The 19,400-nt window shown below is 39.8% G+C and overlaps 1 protein-coding gene across 8 annotated transcripts in view; it reads right to left on the minus strand.

The window, feature by feature from the left end:
* gria1a (glutamate receptor, ionotropic, AMPA 1a) overlaps positions 1–19,400 on the minus strand; it is a 186,098-nt gene that overhangs the window by 40,714 nt on the left and 125,984 nt on the right. For all 8 annotated transcript variants that reach the window (XR_009825960.1, XR_009825959.1, XM_062045599.1 and 5 more), the window contains exon 12: positions 2,996–3,194. Coding sequence is in view for 6 of the 8 variants with exons in the window: in XM_062045599.1 (XP_061901583.1) it covers positions 2,996–3,194 (199 nt within the window). In the remaining 2 variants the exon portion in view is untranslated. The remainder of the gene's footprint in view (positions 1–2,995; positions 3,195–19,400) is intronic.

Here is a 19,400-nt window from a genome sequence, read left to right on the forward strand (position 1 = left end):
AAGTGGGTTTTGCATAACATGACCTTTTTAAGAATGCTAAAAAACAAATATATTTTAAAGGTGACCAGTGGCGGTTCTGGCATTGCCCAAGGAGAGACTCCCTTACAGCGAGAGCCTCTCCGTTTAAACCACCATAGATTGACAAGACACCATCCATCCATTTTTTACAGCTTGTCCCTTCTTGGGGTCACAAGGGTGGCTGGCGCAAACACAGATAGATAACATTCACACTCACATTCACAGACGAGGGCCAATTTTGTGTTGCCAATCCCCAGTCACGGGGAGAACATGCAAACTCCACACAGAAAGACCCAAGCCCGGAAATAGAAACCCAGGACCTTCTTATTGCGAGGCACCAGCATTAACCCACACAAACTGTGCCATTGTGCTGCCAAGACACAAAAACACAAAATTCAGCTAGTTCTTGTTGTTCTAACTTTGTTATTAAATGTATTATTGATCCATCATCCCATTTGTTATGTTTGTTTGATATACAGTCCTGTATTGCGCTTTTTATTGTGTACAAACCTTTACTAAAATATGGACTTTTGTCGAGGCTGGAACCCACTATTCATTTTTGTATTGTTTCTTATGGAAAAATTTGCTTCAGTATACGAAACCCTGTTCAAGAACCAAATACTTTGGTAGCTCGAGGTTCCACAGTATTATTACAAAACAAAAGCAAAAAACGTGTTCATACTCTCAAAAAAAAATAGAAATAGTGATTTCTCTGGAAATGTGGTCCCCAAAACATTTTAGTTAAATAGGCCTGCTTTACGCTGTAGGGCCCCATGATCCATGGAGGGCCACATTCTATGTGGAAAAAAAGGCATGTAAAATGTCGGTTAATAAATGAAAGGGCGCTCCATATAAAATTTTACCGCAAATGTATGCCTAGCCTCTTCATGCTCTGTCACTGATAAAACATTTCCCCTTACAATTGTCTATGTCCTCTGTGGCGCGCAGTGTGAGTGCTGGGTTTTTGAATAGTTCTACCGGGATCGAATCCAGGCAGGACATGTATGTTTTATTTGGTGTTAAATGTGTTGTTTTTCACTAAAAAAGGCATCAATATAAAGTACAGGCCAAAAGTTTAAACACATCTTCTCCTCATTCAATGTGTTTTCTTTATTTTCTTGACTATTTACATTGTAGATTGTCACTGAAGGCATCACAGCTATGAATGAACACATGTCGAGTTAAAGACCTACTGAAATACATTTTTTTAATTTAAACGGGGATAGCAGATCCATTCTATGTGTCATACTTGATCATTTCGCGATATTGCCATATTTTTGCTGAAAGGATTTAGTAGACAACATTGACGATAAAGTTGCAACTTTTGCTCGCTAATAAAAAAAGCCTTGCCTGTAGCGGAAGTAGCGTGACATCACCGGAGGAAGGACTTCTCACATTTCCCCATTGTTTACAATGGAGCGAGAGAGATTTGGACCGAGAAAGCGACTATTACCCCATTAATTTGAGCGAGGATGAAAGATTCGTGGATGAGGAACGTTAGAATGAAGGACTAGAAAACAGTGCAAGACATATCTTTTTTCGCTCTGACCGTAACTTAGGTACAAGCTGGCTCATTGGATTCCACACTTTCTCCTTTTTCTATTGTGGATCACGGATTTGTATTTTAAACCACGTCGGATACTATATCCTCTTGAAAATGAGAGTCGAGAACGCGAAATGGACATTCACAGTGACTTTTATCCCCACGACAATACATCGGCGAAACACTTTAGCTACGGAGCTAACGTGATAGCATCGGGCTTAACTGCAGATAGAAACAAAATAAATAAACCCCTGACTGGAAGGATAGATAGAAAATCAACAATACTATTAAACCATGGACATGTAACTACACGGTTAATGCTTTCCAGGCTGGCGAAGGTTAACAATGCTGTTGCTAACGACGCCATTGAAGCTAACTTAGCAACCGGACCTCACAGAGCTATGCTAAAAACATTAGCTCTCCACCTATGCCAGCCAGCCCTCATCTGCTCATCAACACCCGTGCTCACCTGCGTTCCAGCGATCGACGGTGCGACGAAGGACTTCACCCGATCACAGATGCGGTTGGCGGCCCTTAGACGGACGAAGTTAAGGTGAGTTCGCCGGCTAGCGCGTCTGCTATCAATCTCTCAGTCTTCCTGGTTGTGTTGCTGTAGTCCGCCGCTAATACACCGATCCCACCTACAACTTTCTTATTTGCAGTCTCCATTGTTCATTAAACAAATTGCAAAAGATTCACCAACACAGATGTCCAGAATACTGTGGAATTTTGAAATGAAAACAGAGTTTTTTGTATAGGATTCAATGGGTCCGTATACTTCCGTACCAACCCTTGACGTCACGCGCATACGTCAGCATAAAAAAACGTTTTCAACCGGAAGTGTGGCGGGAAATTTAAAATTGCACTTTATAAGTTAACCCGGCCGTATTGGCATGTGTTGCAATGTTAAGATTTAATCATGGATATATAAACTATCAGACTGCGTGGTCGGTAGTAGTGGGTTTCAGTAGGCCTTTAAGTACTTAACAAAAAAGGTCAAATAACTGAAAACGTGTTTTATATTCTAGTTTCATCAAAAGAGCCACCCTTTACTCTTGACATTCTTTCGATGAGCTTCAAGCACACCTGTGAAGTGAAAACCATTTCAGGTGACTACCTCTTCAAGCTCATCGAGAGAATGCCAAGAGTGTGCAAAAAAGTAAGCTCGTTGGTCCGTGACGATTACTTCTGCTCTTGTTTGAACAGTCGTTTTACTGCCGTGTGACAGGCACCGTTTAGAAACAATTAAGATATACGTAAATAAACATTTACAAAATATTTCCGTGTAAATAACTAATTTCACATCGTATACATCTGCGGCTTACGGTTTGGTGTGGCCAATCTGTGGATAACATGTTTTTTCTTCTAACATACCTTTGCGCTTTATAGTCTGGAAAATATGGTAAGTTAGTACATCAATTGAAATGTCCTCACCCTGAAAAACTCTTTAGTAGAGCCAGCATCCAGCGTTCCATAGGCAATCTCTGTTTGCTTGGCCAAATCTTCAGCACTCTCTATAGGAGACACCATTCTCTCCACTGTCAGGAAGGCAGCCAAGTTGGCGGTATAGGATGAGATGATGATGAGGGTAAAGAACCACCACACTCCTCCAACAATTCGACCTGAAAGGGAGCTGAAACCAGAGGGATGGCATCATCATAATCATTGGGTGGTCAACATTTGAGATGAATCACTTTTTGGTGAAGATTTATAACATTGTTGAAACTGTCTTGATGACCTACATTACATCACACTTCTGCTGCTCACCATCATTCATCCAGTCTTGGACAGATTAGCCACGTGTGGAAAAAAAGATAACCAATACCACTGAGCTTCCTGCTTAATTTGATGTTGGGGACCATGCATGTTAATTATAAGGATTAATGCATACAGTGCATTTAAAAAAAAAAAACAGATGATTTGAACAAAATCCCCTAAGTCAAATCCCTGCAGCACATCTCTTCTCCCCACTAGAAGCCATCTTGAACAGCAACAGCTGCGTTGCATTAGACTTCGGTCTCTGTCAGCGCTGATGCCGTTAGAGTGGCAGAACCGGCGCAACGAAAATGACACAAATCTGAAACAAAAAGGTGCTTTCATGATTCACCTTTGTGCTGTCAAGCTAAATGGAGTGTGGACATGAAGGAGAGATTAAGTAAGGAAAGAGCGAGAGGCTAAAATGTAATCATTTAAGATGCTTTTCAGATGATGGCTGAATGATGAAAGGGTAGCCAGCCGAGCGCAAACAGAGTGGAAGCTCAAGCTTTGAAAAATTGCAGTCAGGAGAATGCAGAGTGATTTTTGCAAGCTCAATGTGTTTGCTTTCTAGACTTACAAAACCAACAAAGTGCACCAGTTAACTAATTCTCTCTTCATTTGCAACATCCCTCTTCATCTCTTTACATCCCCCAAACATTAATGTTAAAGGGTTTTGCTATTTTGATTACATTTAATCACAATTTGGGATAGGTACCTTTCACATTTGAAATAATAGGGTTGCAATTCCAGGTACCATGGGATCCATACTCGTATTGTACGGAACCAATGTTCTGTACTTTAAATGTTAGTTTGAGAATAAAATCTCATTTAACAGTGATAACTGTGATGCCCAGTTGATACATCTAGATTTCTTACACATCGGAGTAGAGATGCTTTAAAATGAAATATCGGAAAATATCGGTATGTTTTTTTTTATTATCGGTATCGTTTTTTTGTTTTTGTTTTTTTTAATTAAATCAACATAAAAAACACAAGATACACTTACAATTAGTGCATCAACCCAAAAATCCTCCCTCCCCCATTTACACTCATTCACACAAAAGGGTTGTTTCTTTCTGTTATTAATATTCTGGTTCCTACATTATATATCAATATATATCAATACAGTTTGCAAGGGATACAGTCCGTAAGCACACATGACTGTGCGTGCTGCTGGTCCACTAATAGTACTAACCTTTAACAGTTAATTTGACTCTTTTTCATTAAATACTAGTTTCTATGTAACTGTTTTTATAATGTTTTAATTTCTTTTTTATTCAAGAAAATGTTTTTAATTTATTTATCTTATTATATTTTATAATTTTTTTAAAAAAAGGACCTTATCTTCACCATACCTGGTTGTCCAAATTAGGCATAATAATGTGTTGATTCCACGACTGTATATATCGGGATCGGTTGATATCGGTATCGGTTGATATCGGTATCGTAATTAAAGAGTTGGACAATATCGGAATATCGGATATCGGCAAAAAGCCATTATCGGACATCCCTACTTCGGAGTCTTATTTGTGTTATACAAGCAATATACAGTATAGTAGACTTTGCATGCAGTTGCAATTCCAAGACGTTAGACGGCAGTAGTGTATAGACTACGGTGTGTTGGCTAGTCAGAAAAGTAGTTTTTGCCATTAAACGGAATCTAGTCTTTTGTTGTGCCCAACAAAGTGTTTATACTGTAAGTATTGTACTTATTACACACCAGCTTTTTGATTGTAATGTGCATTTTAGTCATACTTGCCAACCTTGAGACCTCCAATATCCAACTGAAGTATTTCATATATATATATATATATATATATATATATATATATATATATATATATATATATATATATATATATATATATATATATATATATATATATATATATATAAATACTTGACTTTCAGTGAATTCTAGCTATATATATATATATATATATATATATATATATATATATATATATATATATATATATATATATATATATATATATATATATATATATATATTTATTTATTTATTTATTTTATTATATATATAAATAAAAGAAATACTTGAATTTTAGTGTTAATTTATTTAGACATATACACACACACACACAACACTCATCTACTCATCGTTGTACTTGAAAGTACAATGCTTTGTTAAGGGTTGAATTGGCCATCCTCTTTCTATTCTCTGTCTATTTTTCTAACCATGCTGAACACCCTCTCTGATGATGCAATGCTGTGTGGCACGCACAAAAGTGCTTTCATCAAATGCACGAGAGTGTGGAATCTTCCATCTCTCCCTAGCATGGCCCAAAACTTTGTCCAGTTTACATCTGCTGTGACAACTAGAAACACACGAGCCTCCACCAGGGGGCAGTGTAGCGTACCCAGATGTAAAACCTCTTTTGCACAATCAGCCTTTTCATATAAAGCCATAAAGGAATGGAACGACCTCACAACAAACTTGAAAAGTCTAACAGATTACTCTTCATTCACAATTGAAGTTAAAAAGTGGCTTTGGAGCAATCAAAGCTGCTCACACGGTCACTAAGATGGGGATTATGTTTGACACATCAACCTAATGTGTATTATATTTATCCATGAGAGCATTTTTTATTGTAAATTGTGAGGTGTGTCTGTTAAAATCATGCTTGTTTTTACAAATGATGACAGATGTGAACAAAAGCATGTATTGTCTTTGTGTGATGATGTAAATGAGGTGTGGTTGTATTGTATATTAAGTATGTGTCCATGAAAGGGCATTTTATGACTTTTTTCTTAATACTTGTGTATGATTTTATTGTCATAATTTTATTGCATGATTTTTGTATCCCTTTAATTTAGGTAGCCAGGGACTGCAGATGGAAATTAGCTATTTAGCTATAATCTGGTACAGAACATATCTGTCTTTGAGCTTAATGTTTCTGTACATTGTCCCTTCAAATAAAGACTAAACTAAAACCGGTCAATCCTTGCTTCCTGGGGAAGATCTTCCCTGGCAAGCAATTGGTACTCCAGTACTTGTACCCGGAGGCTGGTCAGGTCCAATCGCAGCTGCGGCAGACTTTTTTTTTGGGGGGCGTGGCCTCCAGCTCCGGCTGAATACCGGGAGTTTGTCGGGAGAAAATCTCTGTCGGGAGGTTGTCGGGAGAGGCGCTGAATATCGGGATTCTCCCGCTAAAAACGGGAGGGTTGGCAAGTATGATTTTAGTTGTGGTTTTCATTACCGAATTTGGAGGTGTTGAAATGGCCATGTAAAATGTCTAATTAATAAAAGTAATAGCAATAGTAAAAGGTCAAGTTACTAATTAGTAGCACGTCTATCACAAATCCAATGATCATTGAGCTTGTGCATTTTGAAAAGTGGAGGCTTACTGTACATTTAAACGTTTTCTATCATGCATCTTTGCTGGCATTGAAAATTGTAACATTACGAGGCACCGACAGAGTTCCGCTCTTGGTGCTGCCTAATTGCTTGTTCCCCCGCCAAGTGTTTGAGCAGTCCGAGTCTGCAACCGGACGTGACATAACATGCAACAAAGGTATCGAAATATGGCACTATTTGATTTTTTGCCAATCGATACCGAGTAGTATCGAAGGAATTTTAAAAGTACCGAATTCAGTAACATTACCTAATCACGGTGAAATATTCATTTTTAATCCATACAGTATTAATCATTGTGGGGAGGCGTGGCCGACAGACTGACAGCGAGGCAGGGCACGCCCACTCCAAGATGGCGGCAAGGAGGCGTGGCCGTTAGGCCAGCGGCGAGGCGGGGCACGCCGAGATCGACGCCGTAAACAGGATCAGGTGCGTGGATCGCCCACCTAGGCACAATCATCTAATCTCCTCGCAATGTGTAAAAGGGGAAGGAGTTGGAGAGGCAGAAGCGGATGCTGAGCGCAAGAGATGGAGAGCCAAAGGAAGACACCGACGCGGAAAGCTGAAAAGCAAGCGGAAGAGCGAGCAGGCACGCGGAAGGCTGAAAAGCGACCCCACGGAAGACGCAGCTTTATTGAAAAATAAAGAAAGTCAGACCTGTTCGCAGTAATGTCAGTCCATGGTGGTCCATGGAACCCGCACGACAGCGAGAGACTGTCACAATCATGTTTTATGAGCAAAAGAGACTCAGGAAAGAAGGTAATACAAATGCCCTTAACGTGTTAATCAAATACCTTTAATGTGGATAAAGGTTTGTTTACAAAAAGTTAATGTGGACTAGCTGATATAGGCTCCAGCACCCCCCGCGACCCTGAAAGGGACAAACGGTAGAACATGGATGGATAGTTACTCCTTTTGTGTTAATAATGTGCTATTTTAAGATGGAGGTGTGTCTGTGAAAAGAAAATTCCCTTCGTACTTTATGACGGTGGACTGTTCCGTCATGTTTGTTTTGTACTCACATTTCCTATTGAGTGGGCCAACATGCTTTTCAGGGTCTTTCATACTGACTTCTTGGGTTCATTACGGGATCAACTGCGCATTTCTGCACGTGCGACACTCACGGACGTAATTGCAAGAGGGCACATGTCGCCTGCACTTTTTCAAAAAGCTGTTTTTGTCCCCTGCACTTTTTAACGCCCAAAAAAACAATGTTAAACTATTGAATAGAGACAAGTCAAACACTCGCGCCAGGTGGAAAACGCCCACTCAGGCTGTAGCTTGTCCCTTTAAACTGCCCACAAGCTCAACCATTGGCTTTCTATGGCTGCCTTCTTGCCAAGGTGACAATGATTCAGTCAGATGCTAGATAGGAGTGAGTTGGAATCCACACGGTAATATTAATTACAAAGAAGTAAGACAAAAAAATAAAAAATCCAAACAAGAGGAGTCAAGTGCTCCAAAGGTAGTTATGTTGTTGACTTGTGCTAAGGTAATAAGTACGCAAACATGCTAATTACAGTATTTGCAATACAAAGTAAAGTTCAATATTTTATTTTGTTAAAATACATTATTGAACAATTTGTTTCCCAATTTATATTACTCCAACTATGCATCTAAAATCTTCGCCACCCAACTTCTGAAATCCAAATGCTGTCCCTGGTGATGCTATCACTGTTACATGCGGGGGGTCGCAACGAGCTGCGAGGTTCGTTCCCCCGGGATACAAACGGACCACTCCGGACAGGACGTGCAGGTAGGAACATCATTTATTTGTCGGAAGTCAAACAAGTAACAAAAACTGAAAACAAGCCAGAGGAAAAATGTGCAGATCGCACTCGAAGCTAAGGCTAACACTTAGCATAGGCAAGGAGACAAGGAATACTCACGTAACTGTAGCATATAGCAAACAAAGAAGCCAGGCCGACTGACTGGCAAAGGCAGGCTTAAATAATGCCTCTGATTAGTGCTCGGGGAACAGGTGAGCGTCCCGAACACCAACCAGAGGCAGGTGAAAACATTAAGCAACCATGGCAACCAAAACAAACTCAAGGGTACACAAAACAGGAACTGAGGGAGTCCAAAACTACCAGAATATAACAAAACATGATCCGGGCCACGGATCATGACAATCACTACTTGGACAAACTGTTCGAAATCGGTTGCTTTAAGTTTAGACGTTTCAGGGTTTTTGCAGTCATTGTCCACTGCATATAAATTAATTTGTATTAATTATGTAATTTCTTGTAAATCAGATAAATAATGATGGATTAATCCACGTTATGAATGTGAGTGTGCCCTGTGAGTGACGAGTGACCTGTCCAAGGTGGACCCCGCCTCTCGCCCGAAGTCAGCTTGGATGGGTTCCAATTTACCTGTGACCCTAATGAGGATACATGGTATGGATGGACGGATAATCCGCGCTAATGCATTGATTTTGACCACACTAATACAAATATATAAAACATATGTACACTTTTTAATTGATTACTTTTTAAAATATGTCTAATGCACCTTTAGAAAACAGATGTGCTGGAGCTGGTGGGCTGGCAGGGCTTTCTTGTGGGCCACACCTTGGCGCAAACACCGAGGCACTCAAGTGTGCATAGACTCTCTCACAATTTGTGAGTGTTTGCAACTGAGTTGTCTCAGTGCAAGAGAACAACCAGGCCATCATTTGCATTTTGTGTGTGTTTGGCGTGACAACAGTTCTCCACGCTCAAAGAGCAGAGCGCCTGGCACACCCAGACCTGTTTGTTCCTTTTTGTGTCTTCCCCAAGTTTGTTCCTTGGAGCCTCTCATGCTCTCTTCAAACAGTAGTGCAAAGCTTTGGTAAAACTAAGCTGTCTCATTACAGTAAGAGAACACCTCCAAGTGGGACTGTAATTTCTTAACCTTGTTATGCTACAGCTAAGATTAATCAATTATTCAATCCGCCTTGCCCTTTTTTTTTATTGCATGGTGACAAAAAGAAATGGTAATGGGAGCACAGCATGGGCACTGTTTACATGAATGCGGCTGTGGATGATAATAGCTGAAATGATTTATTGATAAGTCACTTTGCCGGCATTCTATATTTTCCAGGGTACTGCATTTGGAATGTTAACAGGGAAATAAAAAAAGCTTAAAGCTTTCAGATGCCACCAATTTATACAGGGACCATTATGGCCACAGCCACACATTTATGCTCAGCCTTTCCTTGTAATATCGATTTCTTTCTCAGAGGCGTCACTAAGTCAATTTAAGGTAAAGGGGTTGTAGCTCTACTAAAAAGATACCCCAACTATTTTTCCCACTGAACTCTCCCCAACATGTGTCAAACTCAAGTCCCAGGGGCCACATCTGGCCCGCCACCTGTGAATGTTAAATTAGGACGATATTGAATGAAAACAAATGCATATTGACTAAAACAATGAAGAAAATAATTGACAATTTAGTCAACGAATTAAAACGAGACAAAATCCAATCATACGTGAAGTTGGCACGTTGTATAAATCGTAAATAAAAACAAGATACAATGATTTGCAAATCCCTTTCAACCTATATTCAATTGAATAGACTGCAAAGACAAGATACTTAGCGTTTGAACAGGAAAACGTTGTTATTTTTTGCAAATATTAGCTTATTTGGAATTTGATGCCTGCAACATGTTTCAAAAAAGCTGGCACAAGTGGCAAAAAAGACTGATAAAGTAGAGGAATGCTCATCAAACACTTATTTGGAACATCCCACAGGTGAACAGGCTATTTGAGAACAGGTGGTTGCCATGATTGGGTATAAAAGCAGCTTTCATGAAATGCTCAGTCATTCACAAACAAGGATAAGGCGAGTGTCACCACTTTGCCAACAAATGCGTGAGCAAATTGTCGAACAGTTTAAGAACAACATTTCTTAACGAGCTATTGCAAGGAATTTAGGGATATCATCATCTACGGTCCGTAATATCAAAAGGTTCAGAGCATCTGGAGAAATTACTGCACATAATAGTGAACAAATAGTGAACTTCGATCCCTCAGGCATCAAAAAGCGATATCAGTGTGTAAAGGATATCACCACATGGGCTCAGGAACATTAAAAAAAAACACTGTCAGTAATGACAGTTTGTCGCTACATCTGTAAGTACAAGTTAAAACTCTACTTTGCAAAGCAAAATACATTTATCAACAACACCCATGAACGCAGCCTGGTTCGCTGGGCCTGAACTCAACTAAGATGGACTGATACAAAGTGTAAAAGTGTTCTGTGGTCTGACGAGTCCACATTTCAAATTGTTTTTGGAAACTGTGGATGTTGTGCCCTCTGAAACAAAGAGGAAAATAACCATCCGGATTGTTCTAGGCGCAAAGTTCAAAAGCCAGGATCTGTGATGGTTTGGGGGTGTATTAGTGCCCAAGGCATGGATAACTTACACATCTGTGAAGGCACCATTAATGCTGAAAGGTACATAAAGGTTTTGGAGCAACATATGTTGCAACGTTATCATAGACGCCCCTGCTTATTTCCCCAAGACAATGCCAAGCCACGTGTTACAACAGTGTGGCTTCGTAGTAAAATAATGCGGGTACTAGACTGGCCTGTCTGTAGTCCAGACGTGTCTCCCATTGAAAATGTGTGGTGCAATATGAAGCCTAAAATACCACAACGGAGACCCCGGACTGCTGAACAACTTAAGCTGTACATCAAGCAAGAATGGGAAATAATTCCACCTGAAAAGCTCTCCTCAGTTCCCAAACGTTTACTGAGTGTTGTTAAAAGGAAAGGCCATGTAACACAGTGGTAAAAATGCCCCTGTGCCAACTTTTTTACATGTTGCTGCCATTAAATTCTAAGTTAATGATTATTTGCAAAAAAAAAACATGTTTCTCTGTTTGAACATTAAATATCTTGTCTTTGCAGTCTATTCCATTGAATATAAGTTGAAAAGGATTTGCAAATCATTGTATTCTGTTTTTATTTACGAATTACACAACGTGCCAACTTCACTGGTTTTGGGGTTTGTATTTAAGTGAGTCTGTAGGTGGGTTAGAGAAAATAGCCAATCATAGTTGCATGTGGGAGAAGGGCGGATGGAAAAAGCACAGAGGGTATCCAATCAGAAGTAACGTCTTCAAAATGGACACTGTTTTAATTTTTCACCCGGAAAACAAGACGCAATACAAGACGTCAATACAATATGTATCCTACACTGGGAAGAAAGAGAAGAGAAGACATATGGATGCACTTCCCTTTTTGAACAAGTCGCCACCTCATCGCAGGGCCAACACAGATAGATCATTTATTAATAAATAAATTGAAACATTTACAATTAATACATGTGATTGTTATCGGTATGGGTTTAGCTCAGTCATGGATGATCAGTATTGGAATCAGCATGGTTGCAGTGCAGATACAAAAGTAAAAAAACCAATAAGGTAAAAAAAACAAAACATGGAAAAAGAGGAAAACAACAAAGGACGTAATATACATTTTAAAGAGCACCGAGCTGATGCAACCAACTGCCACTTTATCGGCCCCATTAATAAATACAGCTACAAAAGTAAAACACAACGAAAAAACCAAAAAAAATAGCTATTATTCATGAACACATTTAGATTAATCATGCAGTTTATTTTTGACTATGAAAGCTATTTTACTTTAACTGCCATACGGTCAGTGACAAGATCAATGTATACCTCAGTAAACACAAATGAGTGAGGAGACTCCGACTGGTGTGCTTGCTGGCAAATTTCACTCCAAAATACAGCCTGAAATATCTTGAGAACAAAATTTTACAAAGGTTTGTGCAAATAAAATGACATGCATTCAAATAAAACGTTTAAAAACATTCCTGGATGACATTCTGACAGTAAAATTGCATTTGTGTACAAATATTGTGTTCTTTTCTCTATCTAATTTTAACTATGTGAGCGATTATTCACCTAGGATTAATCATAAATAATCCAAATTTCAAAATGTGATTATTCTGATTTAAAAAAAATATCCTTCACATATACATATACTGTATGTTATATACAAATAAGGCAACAAGAGAAGTATTCCACACTTGTCTTTTCCAGAGTAAATCTATACAGCAGATATGGGCATCTACATCAACAATATGATTTGCCTGAGTAGCTGGACAAGACAGATTATTAACATTTAAACAATTTTTTTAATCGACTACAATTGTTACAAATAAGACTTGCGATTCATTTGAAAATCAATTTTTTTTTACACCCTTAACATATATATAAACTTCTTGCAATATGCATTTTCTTGCGTCTCGATTATTCTAGCACGCCATCGCAAAGCGCACCGTTGGCCTGCTAAAAATAGGTTCTGTTGCGATTCGAATAGTCCATAAAAGGTGGTACAGATTCTAGTTGTGCACTGTATGTTCGACAACATAGCAAAGTGCTACAGGCTTCAGCATGATAACATGAAGGTGGCTGGAAATGAGTGTCTTTATGGTCGCAGCCTGCGGTACATACAACAACTTCATTTAAATAGGGCGGTCTGCACCCCTTTTGCACTGGCTATGAATTAGTAGATCACCTGCAACACACCCACTAATAGTACACAAATGTTACAGTTTGTGCATGCTATGTAGCACTTGTTATTTTGAATCTTAGTAAATCAGGCCCTTTTCTTCATTCCCGACAAAATTCTTCATTCCCGACAAAAAAACATGATTGCACCCATTGTACTATTTTGCACCCTTGATTGTTCCAGTGGTCAGTCCTGATGTAGATTACACTTTTTCAGACAGACTATGACATAAATCATTAATGTAACACTGTCAGCTTTTCTTAAAAAAAATAAAAAAAATAAAATAAAAAAATTCTCTATACATACATCAATTCATCACAGGGCCAACACAGATAGACAGACAACATTCACATATCCCCAGGTGCATATCTTTGGAGGTGGGAGGAAGCCGGAGTACCTGGAGGGAACCGACGCAGTCACGGGGAGAACCTACAAACTCCACACAGAAAAATCCCGAGCCCGGGATTGAACTCAGGACCTTCGTATTGTGAGGCAAATGCATTAACCCCTGTTCCACCGTGCTGCCCATTCTCTATACAATTCTGCTGATATGTATACAGTTATTGATGTTTGCAATCAACAGCTGGGATAAGCTCCATCTAAACCAGGGGTCGGCAACCTTTACCACTCAAAGAGCCATTTTGGCAAGTTTCACAAATTAAAGAAAGTAATGGGAGCCACAAAAAATTTTTTAAAATTTAAACCCCGTGCTGCCCATTCTCTATACAATTCTGCTGATATGTATACAGTTATTGATGTTTGCAATCAACAGCTGGGATAAGCTCCATCTAAACCAGGGGTCGGCAACCTTTACCACTCAAAGAGCCATTTTGGCAAGTTTCACAAATTAAAGAAAGTAATGGGAGCCACAAAAAATTTTTTTAAATTTAAAATGAAAAACACCGCATACAAAGCTTAAACGCTTTGTGCTATGTTAACCAGGAGTCTCCGACACACGCACCGGCACGCACTTTAATGTGGACATTTGATGTTAGTGCAGCCCGCGAGTTTTGAATGAATGGCGCTTGATAGCGTCATACTTGCCAACTCTCTCATTTTTCCCGGGAGACTCCCGAATATCAGAGCGTGATGACACTGCATTTGGCGCCCTCTACAGTCTGCCCTAACAGTGTACCTGCTCGACGACACGTAGAATGCAATTTCAGCTTGCTCACATAAGTGACAGCAAGACGTACTAACTCAGCAGCCACACATCTTACAGTGACGGTACCAATACCCAGAGTCCCATGCAGCCCTAACTCTTCCGCTCAACCAACGCACGGAGAGGGGGGGGGGGGGTGTTGATGTGTGGGGGGGGTTTGGTGGTAGCGGGGGTGTATAATGTAGACCGGAAGAGTTAGGGCTGCATGGGATTCTGGGTAATGGTTGTGTTGTGTTTATGTTGTGTTACGGTGGGATGTTCTCCAGAAATGTGTTTTTCATTCTTTTTTGGTGTAGGTTCACAGTGTGGCGCATATTTGTAACGTAACAATGTTAAAGTTGTTTGATACGGCTACCGTCAGTGTAAGCTCTGTGGCTGATGACTAAGTATGCTTTGCTGTCTCCTGTGTGTGCAAGTAATAACAACATACAACATGTGGCTGGACTGGCACGCTGTATGTAAATGCTATAGAGGACAATTACTGCAGTGCAATTAGGGCACGCCCTTTATTCAGTAATTAGAGTGCAAATAGGATTATATTTTCCCGGGGAGTAATCTATGAGGGACACTGAGATCCATAAATCTCCTGGGAAAATCGGGGGGGTCGGCATGTATGTAGCTGAGCCGCATCAGAGTGGTCAAGGAGCCGCGGGTTGCCGACCCCTGATCTAAACCATGACCTTAATAAGGACAATGTATAAAAACTAGAGATGTCCGATAATGGCTTTTTTGTCGATATCCGATATTCTGATATTGTCCAACTCTTAATTACTGATTCCGATATCAACCGATACCGATATATACAGTCGTGGAATTAACACATTATTATTCCTAATTTTGTTGTGATGCCCCGCTGGATGCATTAAACAATGTAACAAGGTTTTCCAAATGAAATCAACTGAAGTTATGGAAAAAAATGCCAACATGGCACTGCCATATTTATTATTGAAGTCACAAAGTGCATTATTTTTTTTAACATGCCTCAAAACAGACAGCAGCTTGGAATTTGGGACATGCTCTCCCTGAGAGAGCATGAGGAGGTTGAGGTGGAAGGGGTGGGGGGGTATATTGTAGCGTCCCGGAAGAGTTAGTGCGGCAAGGGGTTCTGGGTATTTATGCTGTTGTGTTTATGTTGTGTTACGGTGCGGATGTTCTCCCGAAATGTGTTTGTCATACTTGTTTGGTGTGGGTTCACAGCGTGGCACATATTTGTAACAGTGTTAAAGCTGTTTATACGGTCACCCTCAGTGTGACCTGTATGGCTGTTGACCATTGCATTCACTTGTGTAAGCCGTAGATATTATGTGACTGGGCCGGCACGCAAAGGCAGTGCCTTTAAGGTTTATTGGCGCTCTGTACTTCTCCCTACGTCCGTGTACACAGCGGCGTTTTAAAAAGTCATACATTTTATTTTTTGAAACCGATACCGATCATTTTGAAACCGATACTGATAATTTACAATATTACATTTTAAAGCATTTATCGGCCGATAATATCGGACTGCCGACATCTCTAATAAAAACTGAACAAATACATGTATTTTAACATATGCAGCATTTCTAATTATTTGTAACACCCATATGTAGTCCTGAGCAGCACTGAAAAGGCAGTTTTATTCTTATTGTGGATAAAAAACCAGCAAAGCTTGAAGAATGCACACCGGATTTCTTTATGCCAAACAATGCTTTTGGTGCTCAATGAAGCATTGTCTGTTTTTTTTTGTCACTAAGGAGCTTAAGGTCCTAAAACCAGCTCTGCTAGTTGAGGCAAACCACCCAAATTATTTGAGACCCGGTGGGATAAGATGTGCGTAATGGACAAAGGTTTGGCAAAGCTGCGGATTTTGTTTGCTTGACTGCTTGTGCCTTTCAGATGGTATCACAACTGCTGCGGTTTCAATCTCCCAAAAGAAAAAAAACACTGTAAACTTTGAGCAGGGAGGGGACATGATGATTTAATAAACACCCCCTTCTCTCTCACAATCTAAAGGTCAATTTTAGCATGATACCGTGTGGAAAATGGACTATGAAAATGTTGCTATCAGCCTGCAGCACCACTATAAATGATGGTAGCTGCACTATTGGATTTTTTTTTATTTTTATGAGCTACACATGCAATATTTTGGCTCGTGGATGCTGTCTTAAGTTCAGTCGGATAACTCACTGCTGACAGGCCGTGCACGTGCCCACATCCATCAGCACAGGTCTGAGTCAGACCACAAAATACATTAAAAAAACATTCCTATTTGCCGCATCATTTAAAAATTACAAACGCCAACAGGTCCAATCACTTTTGTAATTTAATTCACCTGTAGATGAGCCTGAACTGCTTTGTGAGAAACCTTTTTTTTTTTTTAAACTGTTGCCATGGTAGCACACTTTGCACTCCAAACACTCCAGCTGAACCGAGACAGACTTTTGTGATCTCATTCCTCTCCCTCGCTCCTCGCATGCCCGACAAGAAAAACCGTTCCTACAGTGCCAACGGAATTGCCATTACAGTGGGAAAACCCTCATTAAGTCTTCCTATAGGTCAGTGGCTAACAGATGCAAGATTGACTGATAAGCCATTAGCATGCCATCACAGCTTGATTGCAGCAAAGCCCAGTGCTGCATTAAACAAGGATGGGACTGTTTAAAATGTAGATTAGACACAGTAAACGTCTCTGAGGGGACAACGTCATTGTCAACGTACAAAGTGTGAAAGCCCCATGGAAATGCTATAGGGGGTTTGTGCATCCGTGTTTGTGTGCTGCAGCTCGTGCGCGGGGATGCATGTATCATCAAAAGTTGCTTTCATGCCATTTCCAGATAAATAAAACACGAGTGATGGTGTGCACCAAAATGAACTGCTCCTTCATGAATAACGCATTCCTTCCCCAATAGCTGTGACAGCAGCTGAAATTATGTAACACAGTGCAGTGTGACTAGATTTACTACATTACTGTTGATTAGACTAAAAACAATAACAGTAAAAAATACCGCATATTGAGATGAGTAATTCTTAAGATTTGAAATATACTATTGTTGGCAGACAGTTAAATATGGTGGGGTTTTTTTTACACGGCTGGGTACAATTTCAGTAGAAGCAATAAACACTGTGCACACTAGTGTTGTAACGATTTTGGTACCGGTACTAAAATTATTTCGGTACTTTTCGGTACATTTCTAAATAAAGGGGACCACAAAAAAATTGTATTATTGGCTTTATCTTAACAAAAAATCTTAGGGTACATTAAAAATATGTTTTTTATTGCAGTTAAGTCCTTAAATAAAATAGTGAACATACTGACCACTTGTCTTGTAGTAGTAAGTAAACAAACAAAGGCTCCTAATTATTCTGCTGACATATGCAGTAACATATTGTGTCATTTATCATTTTATTATTTTGTTAGCATTATTAAGGACAAGTGGTAGAAAATGAATTATTAATCTACTTGGTCATTTACTGATATTATCTGCTTACTTTCTCTTTTAACATGTTCTGTCTAAACTTCTGTTAAAATGTAATAATCAGTTATTCTTCTGTTGTTTGATGCTTCACATTAGTTTTGGTTTATACCAAAAAATTTGGGTATCAATCCGATACCAAGTAGTTACAGGACATTGGTCATATTCAAAGTACTCATGTGTCCAGGGACATATTAACTGAGTTTATAAACATAATATACATTTTTTTTAAATGAAAGAAGATGTTGTGATGCCAAAAAATATTGACGTAATCTTGGTAGTATCAACTAGATACGTGCCCGTACTTGATATCGATACAGTGGATGTTAGGTGTAGATCCACCCATGGTGTTTGTTTACATTTTGATGCCGGTGAGCTACGGTGTGTAGTTAAGCATGTTTAGCTATTCCTCGTCCTGCAGGGATGATACTTGTAAGAAACATACTTTATTTGTCGCTGTGGAGGCGATGATTTAGAAGTAGCTAAAACACTGCTGACAGCGGATGGATGTTAGTCGCTAGCTAGCTAGCCATGTCTTAAAGCACCTCTTTCTGAGGGTGTTTCAGTGTTATAACTTCACCTTTATATTTAGTTTTTACACCAAAATGCGTCCGTTCTCCCTTTTCTGTCTACACACTTTGTCTGAGTGTAAGTACTCCGTGATTGTGTGCCGCCGAACATGCTCCTCTGCTCGTAAACCAGCAATGTCACGACGTGACTTTGACGCGGGCGCGGGGGGGGTTGCGGGACCGGTACTTTTCAGAGATGGTATCGTAACGAAAATGATTCATTAGTATCGTGGTACTATACTAATACCGGAATACCGTGCAACCCTAGTACATTCACAACACAATGTGATATTAGACATCAAACTGGAAGGTGTCAAAATATGTCGCACACTGATAAATGTCACATACATTAAGGAAGAGATTCATATGGCCCCATTCCTGGGTTGATATCATATGAGAGGGTCAATCATTTTACAATGCAGTCTGCTAAAATTTATAGAAAAGCGCCACTCTACATAGCAACGGACGCTGTGGTCAAAGTTGTAATTGCCAGAAAACACATTTTAAGGTAGAGTCATACCAAAGACTATAAAAATGGGACCCATAACCTCCCTGCTTGGCACTCAGCAACAAAGGGTTGGAGTTGGGGGTTAAATCACCAAAATGATTCCCGGGCGCGGCGCCGCTGCTGCCCACTGCTCCCCAAGGGGATGGGACAAATGCAGAGGACAAATTTCACCACATCTAAGTGTGTGTGTGACAATCATTGGTACTTTAATCTTAAAAAATATAACACTCTAATGCTCCCCGGTTCCAAAAGTGAATAGTGCACCGTCTAATTTGTTACGTTTCATGTGTCATGTAAACTGCAAAGAAAGGGACCGTATGAATCCCATTCATACTGTATGGGCAAAAAATTGGAATTTAACCTGCAGTGTGAGCATAATCTGAGTGGCGTTTTACTTAGCCACTTCATATGGGTGCCCCAGCCCACGAACACAAGAGACAGACTCGTGTAAGCTTCTTTTCTGAGAGCCTTATTTTGTTCAGTGCAGCC

The sequence above is a fragment of the Entelurus aequoreus genome, linkage group LG04, assembly GCF_033978785.1.
Source record: "Entelurus aequoreus isolate RoL-2023_Sb linkage group LG04, RoL_Eaeq_v1.1, whole genome shotgun sequence".
Classification (NCBI taxonomy): domain Eukaryota; kingdom Metazoa; phylum Chordata; class Actinopteri; order Syngnathiformes; family Syngnathidae; genus Entelurus; species Entelurus aequoreus.